The 15629-nt window shown below is 50.9% G+C and overlaps 1 protein-coding gene across 2 annotated transcripts in view; it reads right to left on the bottom strand.

Moving 5' to 3' along the window:
* PLEKHA2 (pleckstrin homology domain containing A2) overlaps positions 1–15629 on the bottom strand; it is a 53986-nt gene that overhangs the window by 9329 nt on the left and 29028 nt on the right. For both annotated transcript variants that reach the window (XM_032774574.2, XM_032774577.2), the window contains 4 exons: positions 7570–7716; positions 7056–7124; positions 5028–5098; positions 1911–1974 (listed from right to left, as the gene is read on the bottom strand). In XM_032774574.2, coding sequence (XP_032630465.1) covers positions 1911–1974; positions 5028–5098; positions 7056–7124; positions 7570–7716 — 351 coding nt within the window. The remainder of the gene's footprint in view (positions 1–1910; positions 1975–5027; positions 5099–7055; positions 7125–7569; positions 7717–15629) is intronic.

Genomic DNA, 15629 nt, shown 5'->3' with positions numbered 1-15629 from the left:
AGCTACACTATTCTCATAGCTGAAGTTGCATATCTTAGATCAATCCCCCTCAGTGTAGACCAGGCCTGAGAGACTAACAAATTTATTTGGGCATAAGCTTTCGTGGGCTAAAACCCACTTCATCCCACTTAGTCTCTAAGGTGGCACAAGGACTCCTCGTTCTTTCTGCTGATACAGACTAACATGGCTACCACTCTGAAACTTATATAGCTCTGTATGTACAGGGCCAGACTCTTCTTTGCCGTTTACTTCATGTGATCGGTAACGCCATTGCAAAGCAGATGTAAAATGCTCCCAAATCAGGATGGTAGCAATCTGCACTGGTGTAAATGACTGTTCAAAAAACAACATAATGGAGAATCGGGCCAACAGCCTCCCAAGAAAGAGTTAAGAGGGGCTAGAAGTAGAGGATAACCAGCTGCTATTTGCTAATGTTTGCACAGTGCTCCAGAGAGGGAAAGGGAGATATCTGAGCATTATCATTGTGTTAGGATCAGTATTTGCCCTAAAAAGCAGGAAGCAGCCCGCACTGCTGCAAGCCAGCCTTCAGTTCACTTTCCATCCTCCATGTGGCACCAGGAGCTGGGAATGATCAACAGCCCTAAGGAAGTGGAAGAGGGCTGGCCTGATTGACAGCAAACTTCAGGACAAGGAAGCTACAGCCGTAGAATCATAGAATATCCGGGTTGGAAGGGATCTCAGCAGCAGCGTATTATCGCCTAGGCCAGCAAGGCTTAGGCCTAGGGCAGCAAATTTGCTCACGCCCCCTCCCCAACTCTGCCCCTTCCCCAAACCCCTGCCCACCTCCTCCCCCAGGTGCGCCGCGCTTCCCTCCTTCCTCCCAGGCTTGCCGCGCGAAAGCGCTGGGAGGAAGGAGAAGCGAGTAGTGACGCGATCGGAGGAGGTGGAGCAGAGGTGAGCTGGGGCCCGTGGGCACGGGTAGTAACCCAGGGGGGCCGGGAACCACTCCCCACCCCAGCTCACCGCTACCATCTCCCAAGTGCGCCGCAACTCCCCTTCTCCCCCTTCCCTCTCAGGCTTGCTGCGCAAAAACGCTGGGAGGGAGGGAGTGAGAAGTGAGTATCGGCGTGCTCAGGGGATAGGGAGGTGACCTGGGGCCAGCAGGCATGGGGAGTAACTCTTTGGGGGGGGCAGGGAACCGCTCTCTGCCCCAGCTCACCATCACTCCACCTCCGTCAACCCCAGAGCGCGCCACAACTCCCCTTCTCCCCTCTCACCCTCAGGCTTGCTGCAAGGGAGCGGAGGTGAGCAGGCGGGGAGGGGGGGGCAATTTTTTGTGGGTGTAGGGGCGGGAAATTTGTTAATTCGCCAGTGGACCTCAGGAGGTATCTAGTCCAACCCCCTGCTCAAAGCAGGACCAATTCCCAAATAAATCATCCCAGCCAGGGCTTTGTCAAGCCTGACCTTAAAAACCTCTAAGGAAGGAGATTCCACCACCTCCCTAGGTAGCCCATTCCTATGCTTCACCACCCTCCTAGTGAAATAATTTTTCAGTCATGACTTTCTCCATCTGGATTTTCATCTAAGTGTTGGTACTTTTGTGTCTACATGTTTCTTCCTGCCCATACAAATTGCTGAAATTATAAATATACTGAATTGGAGAACTGAAACCACCAGGCAGTTTTCTTTTCTTCTTGCCCCCCTACCCTCAACTGGAGCCTCGAAGCTGAGCTGAGTTGTATACAAACTCACCTACTTGTGTTTTCTGGTTGGAAGCCCATCAGGGAGCATCCTGTTTAGATGACTGTGACTCAGAGCAACTGTCAAGAGCTAAATTTACTGCCTAAAACAGTAAACTCAAAGCAAAACACCAGTCCCCATTATGAGCTCATGTGCAGTACAGGTTATCTAACCACTTCAAAGTCTTCTGAAACTAGGAATGATTTTACCTGTATGTAGAATGTCCTAGAGCTTGTTGTGATTTCAAACAGATTGTCCCGCATGAGAAGGTCACTAGAAACAAGAGACAGAGAGAGGTTACCCTGAATTCATCACATGCAGGATAGACTATTTCTTCTTTATGCTCATATCTAGAAAACATTAACAACAGAATATTCAATGCAGACCTCGGATGTATTCAGTATTAATCTTAAGTTATATAGAATTGAGATCTGTGTTTTTTATTATATACACCTTGTTTACACACGTGCACTGCAGTCTGCAAGCCAAATGATTCTCAGCCACACTTTATACAAAAGTTCCATTTATAAATAGTTGATAAAGGATAATAAATGATTAATAGAGGTTTTAAATAAATGGCTAGTCAATTGTTAAGGGACTGCTTATAACCATAGATTATAACCATCTACAACATCGTCTACTGATGTGCTTATAACACATACTACTCCTGTCTATTTGATTTATTAACTGTTTATTTAGCCTTTATGAGGGTATCCTCACTATCAAGTGTGACCTAATTCTGTCAGTCAAATGGTTTTTGCACAGGGCAAGAAGAGTTTGTTTCATTAAGGCTCTAGCTCATGTTTTCACTTCCATACCTTTAAATCAACTTGATATGTTCAGCATCTCCACTTCTAATTTGGGTAATAAAACAGCATTCATAAAGGCCTGGTCTTATTCAGGGCTCTCCTAAGGCTCAGTGCAAGCACAAATATCACAAGTAGTAAATGACACTAAAGATGTTGTGCAGTCTGCCTATGAAATCACTGTCAATCAGTTCATCTGGTTTTCATCATATCTGATAACATGGGTCCATTCAAAACCAGTGCACCAAAACCCAGTAAACCAGAAACATGACTCAAAGCAGTGCCCATCACAGGACCCTGAGGGGAGAAGATAATGAAGAAAACCAAACCATGTTTGATAGGTCTGGGTGGAGAGGACACTTGCCCGGTGAGTACTTGGACTGCATGTGACCCTAGCTGCCTTTGTCCCTGCCAGCTGCGCAGAGGTCTTGGTTTCCCAAGTAGTTTCTTCAGTTCATTAAGGACACGGGTACTGTTATTCAGCATCCAGTGCACTGTGCTTCCCTCTCACAATTTTAACTGTGGCAACATCTATATTGGTGCAGATCTAGGGTCATGCCAGCATAAGATAGGGCAAGAATTAGCCAGTTGGCTAATACAAGTCAAACCCAAGCTTGGAGTTCACTCGCAAACAGTAACTGCATGTCTGCAGCGCCCCTCCTCATTGCCACACAGACTGTGATCCTCCATTTAGCAGAGTTCTAACTAGCCGCCCATTTGGTGTCCTCAGGTACACATCCAAGTCAGTGCTCCAAGGGTGGAGGGGAGGGGGGGATGAATTCTGGCCAGCAGCTGACTCCCCCAGATGTATATGGGAAGCTGCAGCCCCACTCCAAATCCCCACAGGAGCACCCCACCTTTCTTCCCTGAATATAACAGGCCTTTATTCCACCGTTGCAGTCTGGGTGGCTGCTCTGCTTGGGAGTGGGTCTCTCTGCACTCTGTTTAACAGGGGTTAAGTGTTCTTGCTCAGGCTGTCCACCTGCAACTGGCCGTGGAATGAATTCCCTTGCCAGCTCCTTCTGGGGACTCTGAGCGGCTTTACTCTCCGTAAATTCACTCCTTCTGAAAAAGGGAGCCCCAGCATTCAGGTAAATATATGGGATTGCTCAGATCAAAGGTGCTAATTGAAATGGGATGTCTAGACAGAGCGTAACTTGGCCGGGCCAGTAATCTGTGCGAGCACAGGGAGCTGGATCCCAACTCCAGACGGATAACAGGAAAACAAAATAAAGGGAAAATTAAAGTGGCTACATATTGGAAAGATGCCCTTGATGAAAGGCAAGGGTCCCAGCCACAAACCAACCCTGAAAACTGCCTGAGATCAGCAGCAAACCTGTGACACAGGGGATGCTGTGAAATGTGACCACTGGGGAATTCCAGTGAGACACAGCATAACTCAAACAAGGAAGGCACCAGAGAACACATGATCTGAGGAGAATCAGGTTGTGACAGCCTTGGCTGGGAACTCAGCTGTGGCAACTTAAACTACAATTTGCCCTTTGCATCCCTTAGGTGCCCCTCTTCGTCACATCCCTTTTCCAGACGGGGAACTGAGGCACGTAGAGGTGAGGTGATTTCCTGACGCTCACACAGAGAGTCAATGCCAGGGCTGGGATTAGGACCTACCAGTCCTCACTCATGCCCTAGTACTGTCCTCTCAAAGGAGCCCTACGGGCCGCTGTGGATTGGTCAGATTCTCTCATTGTTCCTTAACATTCCATAATTCTCCCCTTCTTTCCTTGCATACTTTCTCCACTCAGAGGGTCCTCATGTCACCCTCCCCCTCCTCCTGATGCTGGGTCTCTTCCTCACTGCAGTATCTGAGCACATACCCTCATAGCCACCTTATGCAGCAAGGCACTGCTAGCACCCCCACTTACAGATGGGAAACTGAGGCACAGAGGGATTACATGACTTGCCCAAAATCTCTCAGGAAGCCTGTGGCAGAGCCAGAAAATGGACCCTGGTGTCCCGAGTGCCCATGCAGGGCTCTAGCCACTAGCCCATCCTGCCGATCCATCCACTGCTGAGTCATAATGCAGCACTGTGGGCATGTCTACACAGCCTGCAGGAGCCAGGCTCAGACCTGGATCGACAGACTCAGGCTTGCACTACAAACAGCTTGTAGACATGGCGGCTCGGGCTGGAGCTTGAGCTCTGGAGCCCCCTCGGGCTCAGCTTCAGAGCCTGAGCTCCAGCCTGACCCGTGATGTCTACACAGCTACTGTTAGCACTGTGGCTGCTGGCCCCGGCTCTGAGGCTCGATGCCATGGACAGCTGCCTGCTGTGCAGACATACACTATTTAGCGGCAGTGCTACAGAGCAGGTTCGCACAGGAAGTGAAGAACCATCTGCAAAACCAGAAAGGTGTCCTTGGCCAGGCAGATTGCAGCCACTCCACTGGAACTTGGCTAGGAAACCTGGGCTAGCACATCTGAGGATAAAGTCCTTTCATAGTCACTCCCACCTCACTTCTAACAGGACCGAGTCCAACAGAAGTGCAGGAAAAGGCATTACCCAGATTTGACTAAACATTCATGGGTTTTGAGGACATCCTTAAGGAGGATCGAACGCAAGGGCTCCTTGTCCTGGGGAGACAAGACAAAACAAAACAGGGTCAGTGGTTCTGTATCAACCTAGTGGGCTGCTCTGGTGGCACTGGGAGCTCACTCTAGCGCCCAGGAACTTTGAATTGTGAGACCTAAGAGCAACCTTCAGCAAAGCCTCCATGGACGGAGTCCTGGGGTGACAGGTTCCTTGGCCACCAGCTGGAATAAGGAGAGATGTCACTGGGCGGGAGCATTCCCAAATGGGGGCTCCATGCAGCATCTCTCACCCCCCCATCCCTAACCCAGAAGCAGCACCCAGTGAACAGCGACTGAGAAGGGGAAGGCAGATGAGCACAGCAAGGTTTTGCGGATTTTTCTTTTAGTCTATTGGATCACATTCAATTCATTCCCTTTCCATTCCTCGCTCTGCACCTTCCTCTCCTGTCTGTCTCAAGTCTTGGGAAGTCCAACTGGCATCTCATGGGCATGAGGGGGACCTGGCTGCATACATGCAGTGGAGCATGCAGTATGGCATGTGAGATACAGGGCTGGGAGAGCCCTCCTGGGTCACTAAGTCCAGTCTTCTGCTGTCGCAAGTAACCCCTGTCATATAATCCCACCTGTAAACTTATCAAGCTCTATTTTAAGACTAGACTGATTACTTGCCCTCAGTGCTATTGGGAGACTGTTCCAGAACCTCACTCCCCTTGCTGATGGTTAGAAGCCTTCTTCTAGTTTGTCCTCTAAATGCATCCATGGCCAATTACAGTCGTGATGGTGCATGCCAGCTGTGCTGCGGGGTGTGTGTTGGAGGTATGCATATGTTGGGAGCAGGGGCGGCTCTAGGTATTTTGCCACCCCAAGCCACTGCAGGCAGGCTGCCTTTGGCGGCTTGCCTGCGGGAAGTCCCCGGTCCTGCGGATTCGGCAACATGCTGGCGGGAGGTCCACCGAAGCCTCGGGATCAGTGGACCCTCCGCAGGCATGTCACCGAAGGCAACCTGCCTGCCGCCCTAGCGGCGACTGGCAGAGCGTCCCCCATGGCTTGCCGCCCCAGGCCTGCGCTTGGCATGCTGGTGCCTGGAGCCGCTCCTGGTTGGGAGGTGAGCATGCAGGTGTGTGCATGAGGTTTCTTGCTTGCAGAAACAGGACTCAGAACTCCATAGTGGTTCAGGCAGAGGAACAGCCTCTGCGACAGCACAGCTTTGAGCTGCATTTCTGCCAAAGGTACAGCTTGCCGCCTGTCCCTAAGCCCAACGACTGCACCCGCTCCCTGCACCCCCGCAGTACGTGGGATCTGTTCTTAGCTTTAGCCCCAGACGTGAGGTTCTCTCCCACATATTTTCTGTGCTCAAAATTTTGATTGATTTTAACAGAAGCCAAAAATGCAGCCTTGCAAATGCCAAGCCCAATATACCACGAGGGAAGGGACAAGTGGACAAGGTCACCCAGAGAACAGTGAGCCAAAGGGAGCTGCCCAGAGCTGGTGCAACCATTTAGGTGACCTAGGCAGTCGCCTAGGGCACTAGGATTTTGGGGGGTGGCATTTTCTTCGGCAGCGACCATGGCGGCCAGATCTTTGGCCGCCCCGGTCGCCGCTGGCATTCAGGTGGAGGGAGCTGGGGCAGGGGGGCGCGAGGAGGGCCATCTGCAGCAAGTAAGGGGGTGGGGAGCGGCACGCAGAGGAACTCCCCGCCCCAGCTCACCCCTGCCCCGCCTCCTCCCCGAGCACGCCATGGATGCTTCACTTCTCCTACCTCGCAGGCTTGTGATGCCTAAGCTGATTGGCGCCGCAAGCCTGGGAGGTGGGAGAAGTGAAGCAGCGACGGTGTGCTCGGGGAGGAGGCGGAGCAGGGGTGAGCTGGGGCTGTGGGGGGGTGCCTCAGGGAGGAGGAGCTGCCACAGGGAGGTGGGGGACCTCAGGGCGGGGGCTGGCGTAAGGTGGAAGTTTCGCCTAGGGCACGAAACATCCTTGCACCGGCCCTGGGGCTGCTTACCTGCTCGCACTTGAAATAACTGATGGTAAAGTCGTCAAGAGCAAAGTACCGGCGTTTCCAGCTTTTCCTCTGAAAAACAGAGAGAACAGTCCCTAATGCTTCCAGGGTTGAGTTCCAGCCTCCCTAGCCCCTTGGAAAAAACAAATGGGTCCTGAGAACCTAGGGATCACATCTTCCAAAAAAGGGGGCATTGGTGAAAGCCCTGAGCCTGCTCCACTGGGGAACAGAAAGCTCAGAGCTAGCAGCTCATAACTGAGGGTGCTGAATCACTACCACTGCTCTGACACCAGGACCATTCTGCACCAACAATGCCCCACTCCCTCCTCCTACACACAGCAACTGTTCATGCCAACGTGATCCATGGACGCTGAGAAGTGAAAAGTCCCCCTTTCAGGAGCAGCGGTGTGGGGGAAGCAAGAGGAGGCTCAGAAGCAATAAAATCAAGCTCCCTTCAAGCCCCCCCTCCCAGTGCTCTGCTCCATGGACTCAGTGTGACCCTGCAACAGGCACTCACCACATTCCCCTGCTTCACGCAGTAGCCGCTCTTGAGGATGGGTGGCCCTGTGGATGGCTTGGAGGCAGAGGTGGGTATGTAGCTCTGGGAGCGTCTCAGAAGAGGGTGAGTGGCCACGTCACCTCCATCTGTGCCTTCCCCTCCATTCTGAAACAAAAGGAGAACAACTGGAAACCTGCAAACAGCCTGGGGATGGGAGAGCGATGGCGCGTGCATGGTTGAGCCTGGCAGAACAGCCAAAGGAATTTAGTAGCCCAGCCTCTAATCTACTCCTGCCCCTTGCCCAATCAAATGATATTTTATTAGCCCAGCTGAACAACACGCCTGCCCCATGCAAGCACGAGAGCAACGTTTGCAAGTGCCCTGATTTTCAGAGGTGCTGAGCACTTGCAGTGCAAGTGAAAAAAAAAAGCACAACTCAGCAAACCTAGGACTCAGTAGGCAGGGAGCCTGGGAGGCACATCGCACCTTGGAAAGTCAGACACAAAGCTACACCAAGGAACTGGATTTAGTACCACATAACATGCAGATTCAAACATTAGCAAGACACACTAATATGACGTGCACTTTAAATGGATGAAGAACTGGCTAACTGATAGATCTCAAAATGTAGTTGTTAATTAATCAGCTTCGAAAGGGAGTGTTTCTAGTGGGGCTCTGCTGGGGCCAGTACTAGACCCAAAGCTATTTCACCTTTTTACTAGTGATCTGAAAGTAAAAATAAAGTCACTGCTAATAAAATCTGTGGATGACACAAAGATTGAACATAAGAACAGCCACACTGGGTCAGACCAATGGTCCATCTAGCCCAGAGTCCTGTCTTCTGACAGTGGCCAGTGCCAGGTGCCCCAGAGGGAATGAACAGAACAGGCAATCATCAAGTGATCCATCCCGTCACCCATTCCCAGCTTCTGGCAAACAGAGGCCAGGGACACCCAGTGAAGTGGGTTGTATCCTTGACCATTTTGGCTAATACCCCTTGATGGACCTATCTGCCATGAACTTACCTAAATCTCTTTTGAACCCAGCTATAATTTTGGCAACATCCCCTGGCAATGAGTTCCAGAGGTTAACTGTGTGTTTTGTGGGAAAAGTACTGCCTTTTGTTTGTTTTAAAGCTGATGTCTATTAATTTCACTGAGTGACTTCTTATTCTTGTGTTATGTAGAGAGGTAAATAACATTTCCTTATTCATTTTCTCCACCTCATTCATGATTTTATAGACCTCTATCATACTCCACCTTAATAAGCTGTTTTCTAAGCTGAACAGTCCGAGTCTTTTAAATCTCTCCTCATATGGAAGCTATCCCACACCCCTAATCATTTTTGTTCCCTTTCTCTGTACCTTTTCCAATTTTAATATACCTTTTTTGAAACAGGGCAACCAGAACTGCACACATTATTCCAGGTGTGGGCGTATCATGGATTTATATAGTGACATTTCGATATTAACTGTCTTATTATCTACCCCTTTTCTAATGGTTCCCAACATTCTGTTCGCTTTTTGCCGGCCGCTGCACATTGAGTGGATGTTTTCAGAAAACTAGCCACATGAACTCCAGGATCTCTTTCTTGAGTGCTAAGGAGTAAGAGCAGGAAGCTGATTTGACTCCTGCATATGGTGTTGGTGAGACCAGTACTGCAGAGAAAGGCAAAACAAGAACCAATGGCTGGAAGCTGGAGCCAGACAAATTCAAATTAGAAATCAGGCCCACATTGTTAAGTGAAGGATAAACCACTGAGAGAAGTGGTGCATTCTCCACCTCCTGATGTCTTCCAGAAGAGCACCCAGGCCATGTTTGCTTTAGCCAAACACATTATCAGGCTCAGTACAGGGATAACCGGATGAAATTCTATGGCCTGTGTTATACAGGCGAGTCAGCCTAGGAGATTTGATGGTCCCTCCTGGCCTTAAATTCTGAATCTGTGAAACCCCGTACAATGCAGCTGGCACCGTGCCTGGGGATGTGAAGTGGTTTATTTGTGCCCAGCAATGTCATTCAGGGCAGGGGCTGCCCAGGGACAGATGCTGCAGTCTGTATGTTGCAAAGTCATTGGCGCAATATGGGACACCCATCCTGCTGCACCAAACCAAATCTCTCTCGCACAGAGCTCAGTCTCAGCAGGCCACAGTCTCTGTCAGGCCTCAGCTCATCTCTGGGTGCTCTGCAGGCATCTGATGCAAACTTGAAGCACCCTGGGCCTCTCCCAGCCACCGGAAAGTAATACTGTGGGGATTCAGAGGTCTGGAATTTGCTGTCCTGCACTGGGTGTTGTTCCTTTCCTAAAGGGCCCTCCTCAGCCCCTGCCACACAGGGACCGCAGGCCCATTCCAACCCCAGCTCCTTATCTGGACCAGCCACCAGCCCAGGCACCGAGTGCGCTGGGATCACAAAGCTGCACATACACATGTTCGTCCTGCAGCACCCCAGCTCACTCCATCCCTGCCAGTTGGCAGCTGGTGCCCTGCTCACCAGATGCGCAGGAATCACGCTGCCAGACAGCTCACAGGAGCAGACCCAAAGGGGCCTGGAGCAGAGAGAACACGTCCCGTTGCAGCTGCCAGGCTGGGAATCTGACACGGCCACGGGCACTGCTCAGAAGAGGCTGATGGACGGGGCACGTCAGCCCAGCCCACGTGGGCTCTTGCTGGTCCTCAGAGCAGTGTCAGGACACTCAGTCAGACCAGCTGTAGTGTTCCTGTGCTCTGTGGTTTGCCTGCAGCACCTCGTTCAGACAACAGCAACACCAAGGCAATCACACAGCCGGAGGGAAAGGAGCCCAGTTCCAGCAGCATCCAGCTGCCCTCCTTTGCCCTGCTTGTCCTCAAAACTGGAGGGTGGCTAGGTACTTCTTGAGACTCAAAGGGGGGAAAACGTGGCAGAAGTCAGCAGGCAGATACATTTTCCACTGCCTGCTGCTGCTGTGCCATTGCTACTCTGCCCTCATTATAGAAACCCTAAGAAACAGGCACCCAGCCCAGCCCCTCCCACCTCCTTCATAAGGCAGAACTTGGGGGGTGTGCGGGGGGAGATAAAATGTAATCACTGTGCACATCTCTGTCCCCCCCTCCTTTCAGCACAAGTTTGAGGTTAGTGAATTGTTCGAGCAGAGGCTCCTGGCTCTTACCCGTTGGCTTGCAGGGCTCGAGCTGTCCTTATATGGCATGCACGCTGGTGGAGAGGCCTGGTGTGGTTAACCAGACAACATGCCCCGATCTCTCACCCTCAGCTGTGCACTTTCCCCCTCCCTCCACGATAGGGCTTTGATTTTTCCAGGACCAAAATAAATCAATAAAAATATAGCAACTTGTGCCCAAGCCAGCCCTTCACTCCGTTCCATGCCCCTCTGAGCCAGGCAGGGCGCTCTGCAGCCCACCTGGCTGCTGGGCAGCAGAAATGCGTTCGCAGCAGGAGGGAACCAGCCACTCCCCAGTCACTTGGATTTGCACAGGCTCTTTGCCATTTGTTGCAGCACTTGGTGTTTGGAGAAGGACGGAGGAGAGTTGAGGGATTAGTCTCCCAGAGGGAAGGACGGAAGGTGCATCGTTAGGGAAGACATTTCCCCAGAGGTTAGGCTGTAAAGAGCAATCCTACACTGACTCCCAGAGAAATGCACTAGACAGGAGCAAGGCTTTTCCATCCATTCTATCAGTGAAGCCAGGACTCTCCTTTCCTCCTGCCTGGAGTCACAAAGCTGAACCTGAGGCAAGGCAGAGAGGCCATGAATGCAGGCTCAGGAGGCTGGGAGGAAAGGCCATTTCACCAAGGGCAGCATCGGAATCGCAGAAAATAACTCAGCAGCTGGCCTCCTTCCCTCAACACCCTCTGCAGTGCGAAAGCGACTCTGAAGCAAACAGGGGCTGTGGATGGAGCTTTAGGCTTTTTTGGAGAACAAACTAACTCAAAAGCAAACCTCCAGCCCCTCACATGGGAGAACAGACCAGTATTCACTTGCTACATAAATCACATGGCAGGGTGCCCACTTAACTGCTGCTTATTTGTTTTTAATAGACAATAAACTTGGCTCCCAAGTGACAAAAGACCAGAATACACAGCACCATTGTGTGCCCAGCTGCTGCTGCCCTGTTCACTCAGGCTACAGGCTCCCTCTGCACTCCACAAAGCAGCTTAGTGTCAGTGCCAGGCAGAGGGGAAACCACTGGCTAGCAGCCACTGGGCCCCAATGAGGAGCCAGAAAAAACACAGAATCAGAAAGAAGGCTTGGTTCCCCCACCCTGATGCACACGGCTGGGGCCAGCCAGAGCCTTGCAGAGAAACACACAGAAACAAACAAGAACTTCCCAAAACAGGGATGAAAAATTAGGCTTGGGCAAGGAAGTGAAGCCGAGTTAGAAACCCAGGGAGGATGTAAACGTTGTTGCAGCTGGGCCTGGAAACCTCCCCTGGGATTCTCAGCCTGGATTGCAGCCAAACAGAAAAAGCGTGGGGGTGCTCTGGGCTTCCTGCCAAGGACTCGGTGCCCAAGGAGCATGCACCAAGAGCACTAGCTGCCAGCCCTGGGGATTCATCTGCACCCACCTGCAAACATTCCCAGGGAGTGGGAGTCAAAGGGAGCTGCCACCCTCAGGGAGGCGAATGCCACTGTGTCGAGGGAAAGGCTTGTTCTCAGTTTAAGCACAGAGCAGTCATTCGCACCAAACTAGCATGGGGGGTTTGCATGGAAAGTGGTACCAGACATGCTGAGCGAGGGTGGGGCCAGTTTTGTTTCTCTGCCTGTTTTCTAGTGCTCTGGTAGAGGCAGAGGAGACACCCAGGCTAAAACCCCACGTTCCAGAGGAAATCTACCATAACCTTCTGTAGTTCTCTAGCGCCTTCCATCCCCAGGTCTCAAAGCACTTACAAATATGGGACTGCCTCCCAGTGCATGCCCCTGAAGCAAGTATCAGCACCCAGGCTGCTCAATAGCATTATCCCCATTTTACAGGCTGGGAAACTGACACAGAGATAGGAAGTGACACAACCAAGGTCACAGCACCTAAGATCAATGGTGCAGCCAGGACCATCACCCATGTCTTTTGAGTACCAGGCTGCTGCTCTAACCAGCAGGCCAGGCCTCATCCCTACAGCAGTCTTCCACTGTAGGAAGGATGAAAGTGGTCCTTCAAATTGAACACTCTCCTACCTTCCCAGAAAGGGTGAAATGTGTCTCCTTATAGAACTGCTCCACTCAGGCAGTGAGCCGCACACACACACCAGGGACTGGGATAGGAGGAACTGCTTCAAAATGGGAGGTGAAAACACCCCCTGGAAACCATATAAAGTCATAGAATTTGAGGCTAGAAGAGACCATTAGATCATCTGGTCTGACCTCCTGCAGAACACTGGCCAGAAACGCTCACCCAGTGACTCCTACTTTGAGCCAGAGCATCTCTCTTAGAGAACCAAGCAACTTGGACTTAAAGTGACGGAGAATCCACAGCATCCTGAGTGAGCTGCCTCAATGGTCATTCAACCTCCATGTTAAAAAGTTGCACCTTATTTCTGGTCTGAATTTGCTAGTTTCAGTTTCCAGCCACTGGATCTTTTCCTGCCTTTGTCTGCTAAACTAAAGATCTCTTTGCTATCACAAAGCCTCTCTCCTTGTCGGTACTAGACCACAATCAAGTCACATCTTAACCTTCTGTCTGATCAGCTAAATAGTTTGAGTTCCTGTTCACACAGGATGGAGCGGTACAATTGTTTCGCTCTGCTACTTCCTGCCAGCAGTATCCCTTAGACATGTACATGGATAAGGAGAACATACACATTGAGTTAGGATTGAAAAGATGGCTATTAAACCCCGCTTCAGGGAACAACCCAACCTCTCAGTGACAGGGGTCAGAAAGAAACTCCTCCCACAAGGAGATTATCCCATGATCAGCCCGCCAGGTCTCTTGCACCTTCCACTGAAGGAACTGGTGCTGGCCACAATCAGAGGCAGGCTACTGGTCTAGATGAATCATGAGTCTTATCTAACCCTAGCAATGCCTATGCCTATGCTCAGTCAGGCCCAATTCTGCACACGTGCACATCTGTGTAGCCAAGGAAGAGTTAAAAATGCCTGCCAAGGAGAACACCGCAATGACCTAATTCTCCATTCTATTTTTAGGCCTGTGACTGATAAGAGCTGAAATTAGGCTGTCAAAATACCAAGAGGTGGAAGTTGCCGATGGTCATGCACATGCCCCTCCCATGCATCCAGGGAAAGGGAGACTCGGATTACTGGAGAAAGGGAGGTTTCCACACCCTCCTGTGGCACCTCCCAGCTCCTGTTCTGGGGAGCAGCAGCGGGGGCTAGTGGAACCAGGCAGGTGACCTGGCTCAGACCTTCTGTGGGCCTTGCAGAAGTGGGAAATTGAGACAGAGACCAGGCCACAGCCAAGGGGCATGAGACCTGAGGCAGTTTGCAGCTTTGCATGTGGCTCCATTAAACCCCTTTTGGTTCACTGAACTTTGGAGCCAGAGAGAAGTGCTGTGTGCAGCTATTTATAAACCCTGAGTGGGAAGGTTCACAGGCACAGACCTGGTTTCCTGAACTGAAAGTGCAAATCAATTCCACCAATAGGAGAAGTGTGTAATCAGACTGTGTTACTTCAGAGAAGATCAGACAGCCTCCTGCCTCTCGCCCAGATAGCTCAGAGCCTAAACCTCAGACTCAGAGGTAGGCTTCCAGACAGATTCCCCAGGCAACAGATGTCACATAATGGGGTAAACCAAAGCAACTGCATTCAAGATCCTCCCCCAACAATCACACTAAAGTTCAGTCACTGGAAATGCCTCCAACTGAGCACCAAGTTCTGCCTCATCGCTGAAAACTGGAGCGAGTTGCACATTTGAAAGGTTCATGCTAAATTCTGGGTGAAAAAGTTACTGGCCTGCACCAGGGCGTGCAGCTCCCCAGACACATGTGTGTGAGACAGATGGCAAGCAGACCAAAGGGGTGTGATTTAGGCCCATGCAGCCCAAAGTCTCCAGTATGGTACTGTCTGAAGCACCTGCCATTCAAGCTCAGCGTGAAGAACTACTGATCTAGGCTGTGTTACTGAGGCTGCTTAAACATGTAGCCAATAAGGGACTTTCTGGTCACATCTTTCAGCTAAACCCATCTCCCTGAGGCATTTCTGGAACAACGGTCACCATAGTATCTAGGTGTTGAGACATCAGCCCTGCCACCGATTTCCTGTGTCACAGTCCGCTCTGCATGCGCCCGTCCAAGGAAAGCAAGAGGTTTTACCACACCCCAGGAGGGCTCTGGGTATCTGCCAATGACCAGATTTCATCCCCTGACTTATGCCTGCCTGCCTGCCTGCCTACCCATACTTCATGCAGCTCACGTGACACTGTTGCTCCAGAATCTGCCCCAGCTGCCTATCAGTTTCCAGGTGGGATTTAAGGTGTTCTAGGCCTCTAAAGACCTAAATGGTTTGAAGTATCAGAGGGGTAACTGTGTTAGTCTGGATCTGTAAAAGCAGCAAAGAGTCCTGTGGCATCTTATAGACTAACAGACATATTGGAGCATGAGCTTTCATGGGTGAATATTTCATGGTATTTACCCACGAAAGCTCATGCTCCAATACGTCTGTTAGTCCATAAGGTGCCACAGGACTCTTTGGGCTCAGAGCAGCTGCAATGTGGCGAGGCGCTTGAGCCAACAGTCCCCTGGAAGGTGTTCTTTGTGAAGGAACCTCAACTTGGACCCCTGGAAACCAGATTTATTAGCCTTAGGACTTGCTGCAAGATCCACCCATTTCCTGAGAGAAACACTGGGATGGAGTGGGGGCAGCTGGGGTTCTAGCGGGGGGTTATTTGTTGTGGGCCTCACGCACAAGCTTTACTGTTGTAATGTGTGAGTTACTATGCAGAGTGGCCTAGCTCACAGAGTCTGTCGTCTCTGTGTATTAAAAAATATTCCTCGAATCGCTGTACGGCTTCATAGTCCAGGGGCTCAGACAGGCACTTCACAAAAACGAACAACAATAAAAAATGTGGGTTTCCCACCTCTGGTAGATGACAGGTAATATTCTTTGCTTAATAAGTAGGGATCCAGGTATAATTTGT

The sequence above is a fragment of the Chelonoidis abingdonii genome, chromosome 2 (assembly GCF_003597395.2).
Source record: "Chelonoidis abingdonii isolate Lonesome George chromosome 2, CheloAbing_2.0, whole genome shotgun sequence".
Lineage (NCBI taxonomy): Eukaryota > Metazoa > Chordata > Testudines > Testudinidae > Chelonoidis > Chelonoidis abingdonii.
The sequence above is the reverse complement of the archived record's forward strand: the minus strand, read 5'-3'. Positions and strand labels throughout refer to the sequence as shown.